At 34.0% G+C, this 14,616-nt stretch overlaps 1 protein-coding gene across 19 annotated transcripts in view; it reads left to right on the forward strand.

The window, feature by feature from the left end:
- Window positions 1-14,616, forward strand: part of Ppfia2 (PTPRF interacting protein alpha 2) — a 271,881-nt gene that overhangs the window by 192,680 nt on the left and 64,585 nt on the right. For all 19 annotated transcript variants that reach the window (XM_042699018.1, XM_042699012.1, XM_042699006.1 and 16 more), the window contains 6 exons: window positions 864-998; window positions 4,712-4,795; window positions 5,058-5,189; window positions 6,559-6,621; window positions 10,748-10,839; window positions 14,227-14,362. In XM_042699018.1, the coding sequence (XP_042554952.1) occupies window positions 864-998; window positions 4,712-4,795; window positions 5,058-5,189; window positions 6,559-6,621; window positions 10,748-10,839; window positions 14,227-14,362 (642 nt within the window). The remainder of the gene's footprint in view (window positions 1-863; window positions 999-4,711; window positions 4,796-5,057; window positions 5,190-6,558; window positions 6,622-10,747; window positions 10,840-14,226; window positions 14,363-14,616) is intronic.

A 14,616-nucleotide genomic window follows, 5' to 3' on the forward strand; every position in this document is an offset into this window, starting at 1 on the left:
TTTCTACTATGTAATTTAACTTTTTAGAAAAATAAAGAAATTATTTGGCTTGATTATAATTAAAATAATTGCTATAATTTACTTTGTATCTAGAAATTATACTGTATAGAGGCTAAATATATCACTTCAGCTAATTCTAACCACCACCTAAGGAGTAGATTTAATTAGTACATTCAGCACACTATGGGGACAATATTTCCAAGAAGTCACACATCACATAAATCCCTATGATAATGCTGGAAGTTATGTCACCTGGGCTCTTGAGTAAGAATAGACAAACTGTGGCTCATAGGGCAAATCTGGTTGGCTTCTTGGTTTTGTAAATCAACTTTTAATGGCACATAGCCAAGCCTAATCATTTAGTCATTGCCTGTGAATGCTTTTGTGTTACTATGGTGGAATTAAATCATTAAGACAGAACTCAAATCATGTGTAAAGCCTGATATATTTTATATCTAGCCATTTTCAGGAAGTCTGCCAACACTATCTTGAGATCTGAACGCTATTGGGTACATATCCCCTCTACTGTTACAGACTAATTCTAAGGCTTACAATCTTTTTTTTTTATTAATCATGGCACATTTAAAGTCTTAATGCTGAGCTATACTCTATCTGTTCAAGTTTGTAGTTACTGGTAATATTTTTCTGTTGCTGATGGTAAGAACTTTTTAAGTGCTTAAATTTACTAAGTGAACTTGATAAATAGTTTACAAAAACATTTTGAGAAAACATCATCTACTTCATTTTGGTATATTCATATTCTGATTTTAAGCTTACAGAAATGGTTGAATTATAAAAGTAATAATCTAATATTGACTAATCTAAACTCTGACCCATTGTTTCTTGTATCGCTTGTATTTCAGATGGAAGAAAAGAACAGACAATTACAAGAGCGTCTTGAATTAGCTGAGCAAAAGTTGCAACAGACAATGAGGAAAGCTGAAACTTTACCTGAAGTAGAAGCTGAACTGGCTCAGAGAATTGCAGCCCTAACAAAGGTACTGCACTAAAACGGTCAGCTTAGATATCCTTGCAGAAACAACTTCAATTAGAAAGAAAATGTATTTTCTTTAGGTTTTATGAACGTTAAATCATTTTATGTAGTTATCAATTGTTTAATAATTGTTTTCTTATTGCATATTTGTTATTTATGTTCACTTGAGTGGTTCTTAGAGGAATGTTATGTTTTGCCTATTTAAAGGTTAACCAGACAAATGAAATTTCATTTTATCATTAATTCTCCATGGTGATATTTGCACATAAGAATACTCATGGAGATACATTACAATATTGTTTGATTTTTTAACTGTATTTACATGAGATGTAACAACTTGATAGACTACACATAGTTGTTTGCTAGTAAAAGCATAGGAAATAAATGAATTGCTGATTTCTTCTCAGATTATAGTGGGATAGAAGGTGTTAGAAGTTGGAAGTTGGTCTTTCTTAGAAATGTAAGTTGAAAGTCATTAAAATAGTCAGCATATAAGTATTTGTGGTTTTATCATAAAAATAAAATTAATCATACTCTGGTGAACACTCAAAATTATTCATCATAGTATGGTCAGTGAATTCTACACTAGTTCTGTATTTTAGAATTTTGCAGCCATCCGACTATAAAAGACTAGCCCAATCTCTGACATTCCGATGGAATAATATCAGTTCCGACGGGTATATTTCATTGGAATAAATGTCCTCATTTTTATCTCTACTCTGTGAAAATTTCAAATTTTTGTGTTTTTGAATTGATTTTAAATTGACATATTAATACAAATATAAAATGAGGACCTTTACTCAAAACTTCAGCTTATTTGAAAATTTCCTACAGATTGAAGTGTGAAACGCAGGCTGGGGTGGGTGGCTCACGCTACTTAGGATTCTGAGAACTGAAGACTGAGATTCTAGGTCAGCTTAGGTGGAAAAGCCTGAGAAACCTGAGAGACTCTTATCTCCAAACAACTAGCATAAATCTGGAAGAGGAAGTGTGGCTTGAGCAGTAGAGTGCCAGTCTTGAACAAAGAAGCTAAAGGAGAACAGGAGACCTTGATTTAAAGCTCTAGTTCTCCCTTTCTCTCTCACCACCCCCACACAAAGTATAAATAAGAAATAACTGTCTTTTCCGTTGTGATATTTTTATTGACACACATCACTGCAACACATATCACTAGCACTAAAAGAAACATAAATCAATACTATTAGGTAAATGGTCCCAGTATTGCTTAGAAAAAAATGCTCAAATTGATTCCTTCAGTAGTAAGAATACATTATCATCATTGTATATGTGTGTAAGTGTGTGTGTGTGTGTGTGTGTAAAGCTCATCTAAGGTTTTAAGAAAGAATTCCTGATTAATGGCTATAGGTAAAACCAAATGTTGGCTTTGACAGGTTTACATGCAATTAAACATAATGAAGCATTTCATTCATTTTAGTACTACTAAAATACCAGTAATGACATCATAATTTAGCTGTGGCATAATTCTGCTACATTTGAAATGAATTTTCACAATGTGTTCTTATAATTTCAATAGTTAAGACTGAAAGGGATGGAAATTTTAAGGACTCAAAAACATGGGTTTTTGAAGTTAATGAATTTATGACTTGATTATCTTGAATCATTCACCTGATTTTACTGTCTATAAAAAAATGGACTTTTGGAATGATAGAGACATTTGTAAATTCAGATTCTAAAATTTCAACACCATCATGACTCACTAGTTTCATTCTTGCTTAACAGAACCCTAACTTTAAAGTTATATTGTAAGAACTTTTTATTGGGTTTGAAGATTATCATAGCTTTCTCTCTGGAAATTTGTGGAAAATATAGGACCAGCAAGAGAGACTGGTTAATTGTTATCTTCTCATGATTAAGGAAATGAAAGTATCAGGAAGAAAAATCTTACAAAATATAAATAGTTGCATTGACAAACCAGGTTTGAAATGCTACATGTTTACTATAAATTGGAAACTGATTGCATAAAATAGCACAACTGTGTATGAAACATGACTAGTTCTCTTCCATTAGTGCATGGCATATTTACAAATAGTACTGTATTTGGTATAATTTCCATTGTTTTAGACTAACATCAATTTTGAAATAATGTGCTCTGGAGTTAAACCTTATAGTCCTGGTATAGAGTTGTATTGATATGACAGTTACTTAATTTGCAGTTATGATTGAAATGTTAATGTAACATTATGTGTGACTTGTGCCTAACATACTAATGCAATTCAGCTATCAGCCATGTCACATGTGTTAATGCTCTGCACGTGTGGTAACCTCACAGACCCTCCCCAAGACATAAAACTAACCTTCACATGAGGCAAGCCAATAACTCACAAAGCTCTGTGCTACCTTTAAACTTTAGGGCATTATTTTGTTTCCATGGCAACCAATGCACAAACAACCTGGGGTGGGGGAGGGGAGAGAGGTGGTCCTCAGTGTCATTTAGGAGATTCACAAAGTTTCTTGTCCTCACAGCATTATTGTCACCCTGACAATTTGAGGACTTTTCATCATTTTCATTTAAAATTTCAAACCAAACCCAAATTTGAGGACAGGCAATTAGATGCTAGACAGATCACCATATAATGTGTTCTGAGAGGCCAGATGCCATTTCATAAATTGGCCACTGTTGTTCGGGAAACTCAATCCTGCTTGAATTGGGAAGCTGTCATTAAAATCTGCCCTTCAGCTAAGCTGAAACACTACATTAGTGTTGGTAGTCATTTTCCTTCTCAAATATATTACACCTGAGTCGTTGTTAGCACACTCCTCAATATTAAGACACATTATTTTTGCATTATTTTTAATTAAGATAATGAGCAAATAAACCAAAATACAAAAGCTTAAATGATCTGTCAGAGACATGTTCTGGTGTTTGGTTTCCCATAATTCCAACTGAGGTGCTTTTAGTTTGTTCTGTGGTAGTCCTTCATTGCCAGCCATCACTAACTTCTCATTTGCCAGGTTTACAGCTTTTTATTTGAGCATATCATTGTTTTCCATTTATAACCATCAACTGTATTATGTTCACCAGATTATCAGTGTAGTTATTTCCATATGAAACTCTGTCTGTTAAAGTTATTAAATTTGCTGTCACATTTTTATTTTAAGCATTCTGTGCTATGTTCTTTTCAGTGTCAGTGTCTTTAGTTCTGATTTTTCAATTTGTCCCTCTCCTTTTCCTTGACTCGTTAGTCTGATCCAACCTCTTCTACCTCATCTGATGATTATCAATATGTTACGGAAGCTAAAGTACAAGAAATGATCTCCATACGTAGGAAGGTAGTCCTACTGGACTTTACTTTCTATTGCTAAATAGAATCCATCTAAGTTTTTTTCTTTTTATTTATTAAATTATGTTATTTTATTTATTGATAATCGACCATTTGTGCAGTTCAGTGCTTCAGGAGCTTAAGATTGGACAATGGCAGGTTTGTGTTCAAACCATGCACAGTTTGCATGTTACATTTGGCTGATTTCATTGCTCATAAATAACTCCAATGTTTTGCTGATGCTTGGATGTAACAGGCCTTTGTAGCTGACACATTTCAAGCAATGCTGTTCAGCTGCCTGTTTAAACAAAGTTTATTTTTGAAAACTATGTTTGCGGTTGATAGTAGCTTGCTTTACATTTTATTTCAATTTACTTAGAGGACAGGAGTTAACCACATCTTACATCTTAAGTGCTTTCCTCATATTTCTTATCAGGCTGAAGAGAGACATGGAAATATTGAAGAACGCATGAGGCATCTAGAGGGCCAGCTTGAAGAGAAGAATCAAGAACTGCAGAGAGTATGTAGAGTCGAAGGGGCCTCCCTACCCCTGTCTGCGTAGACTTCATAGAAAAGAAACATTTTCTCGGTGAAGGGTTATAGTTCAAATCTTAAGGATCTGTCATGTGCGTTTTTAATTTGAAACAGTTTCTCCCAATTCCACAAAGCATACTTAAAATCGAATTTAATTGAAATCTAGTGAAACAAAGAAACGAGGCTTAAACAGTCTTGAAATTGCTTTCTTTTTTTTTCCCATGTCATTTTTTTTTCTTGAATGTAAGGCCAGGCAAAGAGAGAAAATGAACGAGGAGCATAACAAAAGGTTGTCTGATACGGTGGACAGACTTCTGACAGAATCCAACGAACGCCTACAGCTGCACTTGAAGGAACGAATGGCGGCTCTGGAAGAGAAGGTGCGCTGTGGGGAAGTGGCACGTGGAGGCTTTCCAGCATCATTGTGAGCATGCTTGTTTCAAAGACCCCTGGAGCCATCACACTGCTCAGATCAGCACACTGCGCCTTCCTCAGTGTACAAATGGCTCACACATTCTTCGAAGTGCCTCAATAATTCCTGTAAAAAATTTATAATATGAATTCTGAGTGAACAAACTGAGGCATGACTGCATGATACAAAATTCTGTCATGTTGACATTGTCTTGGGAGGCAAAGTACTGAAACTTATTGTGGTTTTGTTGATAAAAATATTTATCTTCTCTCCTATGTTGAAACATTTAGAAGGCAAGAATTAAATTGAGAGGAACTATTCATAGGTTTCAAATAACCAGTAATGAACAACAGGCTAAAAATCAGAGAATGAGTGAGATTCAATGATCAAACTAGTTCCAGTCTACTGGAAGGCTTAGGATTCTAGCTGCATTAGTTCAGAAGATGTGTATGAGCTTCAAGTTGATTCACAATTACATGTCTCAATAGTTGACAGCAACCAGACAGGCAAAAAGTAAGTGAGCTGGTTGCCAACTTCAGAACATAAACAAAAGGTGTTAAAACCCAGGTGGACAAAATCATTTTGGAAATTTACACTGAATTCCCACCAGTATTTCCCCTAGCATATAGTATTCACACCAAATGAAGGAAAAGTATTTCAATGGAATGTTAAATAAGTTTGATTAATGGACCCATGAGGATGTTGTAAGAAATACTTCTTCTCATTCATCTGTAAATACATGTCCCTTATGAAATTATTACATGCTTGTTTTAATTTTATTCCATACATTTGAAAATAATGGATCTTTTAAATCCCACTTCGTTATGCAAAGCTGTCAAAAACAGTAATACTTTGTGACAAATGTTCTTTGATTTTATGTGAAAATGATTTCAACTGTCTTCATAACTTTCTAAGAGTTTTTTAAATTGCTAAGATTTCATTTTCCTAATGATTTATTAATTCTGTTTGAAAAGATATATCATGACATCATATTTTTTATTTCTTTGGATAACCACAGTGAGTTATTTCCCTTGTTGCTATTTCATATGGAAAGAATAACCTAGTTATGTGTAATTAAAAACCTAATCTGAGAAAAGACAAGCAGAAATAGCTTGGAACATATTTATTCCATTTATCCCTGTAGGGATTGTGAAATAACATTCTTCATATAACATGTTTAAAGATTCCAGCAGCTGGTTTCCATTAAAAAACAAACAAACAGGAAATAGGTACAATAAGGAAGGCAACAGATAAACCAGAGATTTGTGCATATTAATCTATACACTTAAGTATGTTCCTTAAATTATACCTTACTTCTCTTTCCTTTTTTTCTATAGAATGTTTTAATTCAAGAATCAGAAACTTTCAGAAAGAATCTTGAAGAATCTTTACATGACAAGGTATTATGGACACTTTTGTGGGGGCCTATTTTTCCAAGTCATGCTGATAAATGTTTTATAGGATAACCTTGACAAGAGATCCTTTTAGGATGTTGTATTGAAAAAACAAAAGTTCAACTTGCATATGATGCCTATGGAAATATGTACATAGATAGATGAATCAGATGTTTTTTACTATTTTAACATCAGTAATGTGGAAGTGCCTTCATGTTACCTTATCATCACTATTTTTCCATTTAAATAAGTATTATTTTGACTTTGGAAAGTAAATTGTGTTATACCTTGGCTTGGGCATCATATCAATTAAATAAAAATATATGTAATAAATAATGCCTAGCTTGAGATATTATTTCTGTAGAAATAAGTACTTGCTATAAATAAGTACTGTCTAGTTATTTGCAACATGGTTCTAGTTCTAACATAAATGGAAATCTAATTGACCAGAAAAAAGCATACTTTCACAAATCAATGATGCAGAATGGTATATGCCAAGTGCCACAACAGATTAGCAGAGAATAAGCCCACAGTAGGAAAGATCACACTATATTACTTCTGTGAAAGCTCTGAGGAGATAGGGGAGCTTAATTAAAGCATTCAGCAAGCTCAGTGCTCTCCACACAATCATAGGCATTAGTAGTGATATGTTATTAATAGCTCAATAATATCTATAATTTGGCATAGGAGGCAGATAAGGACTAGACTTAAAATCTTAAAATCTGTAACACTTTATAGCCCTTCATTCACTTTATTTTATTTAAAACTTTATTATACATACTAACTTAGAAGTGATCTATAATTGTGTCTTTACAAAAGCTATGAAAAATAGCAAAACTATAAAGGAATGGGGAAAGAGAAAGAGAAGTGGAAGAGAGAAAGAAGTGGAAGAGTAAGAAAATGAGGAATAAAAAGAAAGTGAAGGAGAAAATATTTGGCAAAAGTATGGAACTAGAGGAGAGATTGGGTAAAGAAAGAATAATGGGTGGTCAAGGGTGTAGAAAAGAAGGTAAGATTCAGGCACCAGTGGCTCACACCTGTAATCCTAGCTACTCAGGAAGTTGAGATCTAAGGATTGCAGTTCAAAGCCAGCCCAGTCAGGAAAATCCATGAGACTCTTATCTTCAATTAACTACCAGAAAACTAGAAGTAGCATTGTGGCTCAAGGGGTAGAGTGATCGCTTTGAGCTGAAGATCTCAGGGACAACACCTAGGCCCAAAGTTCAGGCCTCATGACTGACAAAGAGAGAATAAAGGAAAGACAGAATAATTACACAGGATGCCACACATTGTAATACTCATATAGAAATAAGCAATCATTTATTTCCACAGGATCTGCAGATAGATAAGTCATTTAGTGTACTGTAATATGGTAGGGGCCTAAAAGATAGCATTTTATTTTTTTCTGAAATAGCTAAGAAAGGCTGCAGAGAGGAGGCAACACTTTAGGAATCTCATAAAGCTACATGATCTTAAATAAGTAAAGATTAGACTATTCCAGGTAGAGGATGGAGCCTCTGCTCCAGTACAAAGAAACTAAAATGGCTGGCTAGATGAAACATCAGAAGTTTGCTGTGATTGGTATGTGTTTACAGAACTAAGTTTGACCAGATTGTGAATTTTGGACTTGATCTTGTTATGCAATGTTATGTTATTCCAGGCTTTGTGTGATCCTGGCAATATCCCCAGAACCCATTCCCCCACCACCTACCCAAGCCTTATAGCTTCCACAATCTGCCTAAGCAACCAACATTTCTAATCATTCCATTCTTCGTGTCCTTGTTTATGTCAGTCTTCAGAGAAGGTAATTTCAGGTCATTTTTCCTTTTGAAATAATCATTTCATATAGCCAAATACATCCATAATTTGACCATATATATAATCACTCAAATTTCCACTCAACTTCGTATAATCAGTCTATAGTCTGTAAAATTCTCCATATGTTCAGCCTCTTTGCTGAATATTTTCCTTTATCACCTTTTTTTAAAAAATATCATTTGAAATTTGGGGATTTCTTCTTTATGTCAGTTTTTGGTGAGCTCATAACTTTGAACACCACGTATACAATGAACACTTCTAATTTAGTTTACATACTGGTTCTTCTCCCCTGATAAAGCTCATATACTCTTCTGCCAATTCAATATTTTCTCTTGCATACCCACACATCTAAATATTTGTAGTTATATTTCAAATATAGTGGGACAATCCTCTCCCACTTTTTCAACCCAACCTGTCCCTCCTCAATACGCTGAATACCATCACCACCATCGGTGGTCTACAACTATCAGTGGACACCTACAACTTCTTTCTTTTGGTCATTCATATTAGAAAACTAGAGTTATTCTTAATCACTGTTTGACTTCCATTCCCTGTTCAATCTAATAGACAAGTTCTCTTCATTGTTCTGTCAAAAGTGACAGTCTTTCTATGTTCTCCATAAGATCATCTTATCAAGAAAGTCAAGGTTTGAACATTTTTAAGGTATATTTTAGAAAGGTCCCAATAATTTCCTTCCTTTTCTGCTTCCTGATCCCCGTTCCTGAACAATCAGAATGATATTACTTCTTGGCTCTCACCCCCTTCCTCGTGACTCCATATGTCACCCACTGTAAAAATCCTAAGTATTTAATAAAAGGTTTTTCAGAACTTTCCTTTCCCGGGCTCTCAGTGGTTACTCTTCTAAATCTACCCCATACTCATCTCTCTCCTACCCACAGTCATCTACCTCACCAAATATACCTCCACTAAGAGGCTCTTCCTTCTGTCTACAATACATTTCCCAAGAAGTTCTCATGTTTTATTCCCTCTCATTTTTAGGTCTTTGCTCAAAGATCACTTAGCCATTGCAGAACCTTTCCCTGATTCCACTCTTTACTCCCTGACAGTTCCTCCACTCCTGTGCTTCCGATTTGTTCATTGTCTTTCCCAAGAGATTGTAAATTAAGCAACAGCAGGAAGTTTGTCCACCTTCTACTGAATCTTAGGTGTCTGGTATTGATGAGGTGCTCATTGCATTCTTCTGAAAATGATGAACTGATTGTCCAATTCAACAAGAAACTCTTGACTATTTTTAATCAAGTACTTACGTTTTAAACAACTTGCAACAGTCTGTTTGCCAACAAGAAGTTGGCAAAAATCACAGAGTTAAAAGTTAAGAACTTAAGAGTAGGATGGTGTTTGTGAGAATGAAAAAAATAGGTGAAATATTACATAGGTCAGACAAACATAATGTGTGATGAAGAAAAAGAAATATAAATCAAATAAAACTCCAAGTGCTGGTCACTAAACAGAGAAAAGCAACACATAAAATCTTGATGATACATTTATACAAACATAAAAGAGTCTTTTATTGCTGTTTCACTATTTACTAAAAGACAACTCTTTCTTTATAAGTTTACATAATGACATGTGTAATAACAAACCTAAAAAATTATCTGAAATGCAAAAAACTGTATGGATAACAAGTCAAAAATCACACTATCATTTTCCTTTTTCATGTGATGCTTTTTTAACATGAACTTTTTTTTTTTTTTCTGGTTCTGGAGCTTGCACTCAGGAGGCCTGGGCATCGTCCTTGAGCCTCTCTGTGCTCAAGGCTAGTGCTCTACCACTTGAGCCACAGCACCACTTTCAGCTTTTTCTGTGTTTGTGGTACTGAGGAATTGAACCCAGGGTTTCATGCATGCTAGGCAAGCACTCTAGCACTAAGCCACATTCCGAGCTCCTTACACATATTTTTAATTCATTTTTCCCCCCTTTCCTCTCAGGGAGTAATGGTAGCTCTTTAATTACTGAACAAATAGAATGTTTTCTTTATTGTAAAAACTTGGTGTGATTTGGACTCTGTATCTCAAATGTTATCTCCATAGCTAATCTTGATTTTAGTGTTTCCCATACTTTACAAATATTAAAATTAGTGAACATCAGGGAATATAGATACACTCTGATAAACATTTGTTGTTTGTATAATTATTCCTACGAGAAAATTCAGGCATATTATGCTATCTCAACTAATAAATTTTTATAAAAAATATATTGGGCTTATTTTTTTCAAAAAGCCATTTGTTTATCATACTTGAATATTGGTATTATAAGCTTTTGACTGCCATCTGAGTAACATTTTTATTTTTAGGAAAGATTAGCAGAAGAAATTGAAAAACTGAGATCTGAACTTGACCAATTAAAAATGAGAACTGGCTCTTTAATTGAACCTACAATATCCAGGTAACATTAAAATAAAAACTATCTATAATTCACTAAACGTCAAGATGAATTTCAATATGGTTTTATGTCTTCTCAACTAAAATGAGTACCTCCTTTTGCTCAATATTCATTGCCATCTTTTGACTCCTTACTGAATTAGTTTCTGCATTCCAAAAGAATTTTCTAATTTAAAAGTCCTTTCTCAAGATATTCAGTGAAAATGTAAATCAGTACATTTGTATTCTGCATTTAATTATATAGAGATAAATATATTTTACATGATTCTCTTAAATTTTTATTTTACATCTTTACATAGTTGTACAAAGGGAGTTCAATTCAACAAATCATTTATAAATTCAATGTATCCTGATTAATGTCACCCCTTCCATCATTTTCTCCTATCTTTCCCAAACCACACAACCACCTCAAATTACGTGGTTCCTTTTTCACATATGTACATTGAATATAAGGACTGTATCCACCCACCCTTCCTTTCTCGATTTGCCTGCTTCCTTCCCCTTTGACCACCCCTTTGAAAACATGTTTCAGCTTTTTGATATTCATTTTGTTAAACTGTTAGTTAATTTTCAGAGGAATTTAAAAATATATTCTTAAATGAAGAAATTGTACTGCACATGAGATTATATTTTGTTCCAAGACAAGGCATCAGTCCCTTCTATAATATGTACACAATAAAAAATTATGCTCAATGTTTAATATGACTGATCAAATGCCATTGATAATGGTCATTTTGCATCTCCATGTTTCGTTAAAGTAATTGTGGATTAAGATGAAAAGAGAAAGTATATGCATATGTGTACATATATACATACGTGTATGTATATATAGAGAGAGAGAAAACACAAAATCAAAATTAGTCCTGCCTACTCAATGTGACTCATTACTCCATCATAAATAAAACAAGTGACGAGATGATGGCTTAGTGGATAAATATATAGGTGGTTAATAACTCACATTAATTTTCTTTTGTGCTTCAGATGTTTTATTTAAGATTGATAAAAACTCTAGACGGATATGTATATTTAATTATTTGCTTACCAGAGAATGTAGAATAGTACCAGCTGTTCAAAATTTTTGACAATCACAGACTCTAGAAGATTATTTTCTTGGTGCTGTGCTGATCTTAGGAGTGTTAGCACCCCAAAGGCATAAATGTGCATCTGTTTGGGTGACAGTTGTAATCTTAGCACTGAAAATGCTTTCATGTAGTATGTTTCATATAAATATTTTTGAATGAATGAGTACTTAGTAAGCCATGCTTGACATGATCCATAAAAAGCAAGTTAATAAAAATTATCTTATATTATTTTCAAATTGTAAATGAAAATAAGATTCAATGTTTGACTATTTCTTTCTTCAGTTTAGTATGAGACATAGTTCTATAGACAAAATGATACCAAAAAGACTTTTAAATATATAAGCCCACAATTTAGAAGTTCTTGCTTGTTTTTCAAATTTTTCAATTTCTGATTTATGTATACAAATTTTAAAAAGTAATTCAATGATTGTGCTCATGCATTATTAGTGACAATGATAATGATGAGGAGACAAGAAGAGGAAGAAAAAGTAAGAAGGATGAAGAGAGCAGATAAAATATCACAAGCATAAATACATAGAACAAGCATCATCTAATTAAGAAAATTACATTCTAATAGATCACATTGCTAGTCCCTGTGTTTTTATTACCTTGGGTCTCAAAAATACAGAGTGGTGTAATGTCTAAAAGCCTGTTATTGCAGTAACTAACCAATGCAAGTTAACAATATGACAGGTATTTATAATGAAAGTCATTAAACCCATGCAAAACAATAGTTTGGGGGCAGAACAGGTGACATCAGAGAGAACCTTAGACTGAAAATAGGATGACCCACAACTTTTCCAATTGTACTTTTCCCTGGAGTTAGCTTCCATGCGAATCTACCTCCTTTCCTATCTAGATTAGATTTTTTTTCCTACACAGAGCCCTCTGAAAACCCAGGTCTTATCAACATGATTGTATCAAAAGACACACAGAGCAATCGAACATTGAAATGAAAAAGTAATTTGCCTGAAGTCAGACACCCATCAAATGTCATCTAAAACCTTTACCATTCCTAAGGATCCCTAGGGATTCACTTGAGTACACAAATTACCCAGCACAGTTTGGGGAAGAGTATGGCCTTGCTCATGTTATTCACTTGTCCCAGCATTTTCAGGTTCAACGTGTTAGGCTGCAAAAACATCCTTTCTTTACTTTCTAAATTTAATTTTATGGTTAATTAACATACATTAATAGTCCAAAGGTATTTCACTATGGAAATTCCATAGAGCAGCCCAGGAACTTTGGGCAAGTTCCCTTTCTCTGTGATATTCCCTTCTCACTACCTCTTCCATCCCATTTTTCAAACACGGTTTAAATAAAGCAGTGTCTCTCGCTATTGCAAAAAATCTAAATTTCAACTAAATTTGTAAAATCTTGCTCATCATTGTTCACAAAGGAAACTTTACAGAGGAAGTACAGAAAATATGCGGGAAGCTCAAGTTCAATAGAAAACACATTAAGTATACTTCCTACTGATAATAGATCTGGTATTTTATAGGACAGCATGAAATCATAGTTATTATCATAATCATTATTATAGCCATAAACTGAAGTTGCTGTAAATCTATCTACAAGTAATGTGCCTGGAGAAACCTATTCGGCACTTTGATTACAGTGCATTATATTAGCATGTTTATCGAAAACTGGGGCACTGATATTTTCCGGTTGGAATCTTCCAGCCATTTCGTCTCTAAGCAAATTGCAGAATCAAATGTGTTTACCAAAAGATTTTTCTCTATTATTTTGTAGTTTCAGCAGCCAGAAAATAGTTTAAAAAATAAGATTATTGATCATGTTAAATGTTCAGTTTTCTCTCTAAATAAAAAAAAAAATAGAACCCTGTAAAACAGAGAACGTGTAGATGAATTTCTTAAAACATTTTTAAGTTGGAAAAGTTCTGAGACCCAAACAGTTTGTACATTTTTTTAATTAGGATAATGATGATAAATGAGACAAATGTGATATCTACTAAGTGGAATGTACTGAGATAGCTACTAAAGAACACAAAATAGAATTGCCAACATTTAAGCCAGCCAACCTTGCTTATCCACCCAACATATTTAATCATAGTATCACATTTGAAAATAGTAATAAACAGAAAGATTATTCATGTGTTCAAAAGGAAGAAAGCACATTGGATCTTTAGGAATGAGTCTGAGATTGGAAAGTCTGTGTCTCCCTGGAGGCCTCAAAGAACATGACAATTCATCCATTTTCTTTCTTAAGCCTTTGTGCTTCGTTGCCAATTAGGCTGATGAGTGTAATTTTTGAGACTGAATATCTTTCACATTTTCCCTTTTCGTCAGAACTCACCTGGACACTTCAACTGAGTTGCGGTATTCAGTTGGATCCCTAGTGGACAGCCAATCCGATTACAGAACAACGAAAGTGATTAGAAGACCACGGCGAGGCCGCATGGGTGTGCGCAGAGATGAGCCAAAGGTGAACCACTGCATCTCTGCGAGCTTTCATGTTAAATCTGTGATTCTCTTTTTGAATAGAATTTTCACCTGGGGAGAGTTCAAAATGCTAACCATTTTGTTAGTGGCAAGTAGGGGATGTGACATATATTTAAATCGATAGTTAACTTAAAGACTACCTTGTTCCCAAAGCTTTGCGCCTCCAAGGTACTTATCTTTATGGTATGACTCAGTACCAGTTTTGCATACTTATTTCTGGTCTAAAGAGTTTTATGC

Source organism: Dipodomys spectabilis, unplaced genomic scaffold, assembly GCF_019054845.1.
Source record: "Dipodomys spectabilis isolate Male_0828 unplaced genomic scaffold, ASM1905484v1 ptg000234l, whole genome shotgun sequence".
Classification (NCBI taxonomy): Eukaryota; Metazoa; Chordata; class Mammalia; order Rodentia; family Heteromyidae; genus Dipodomys; species Dipodomys spectabilis.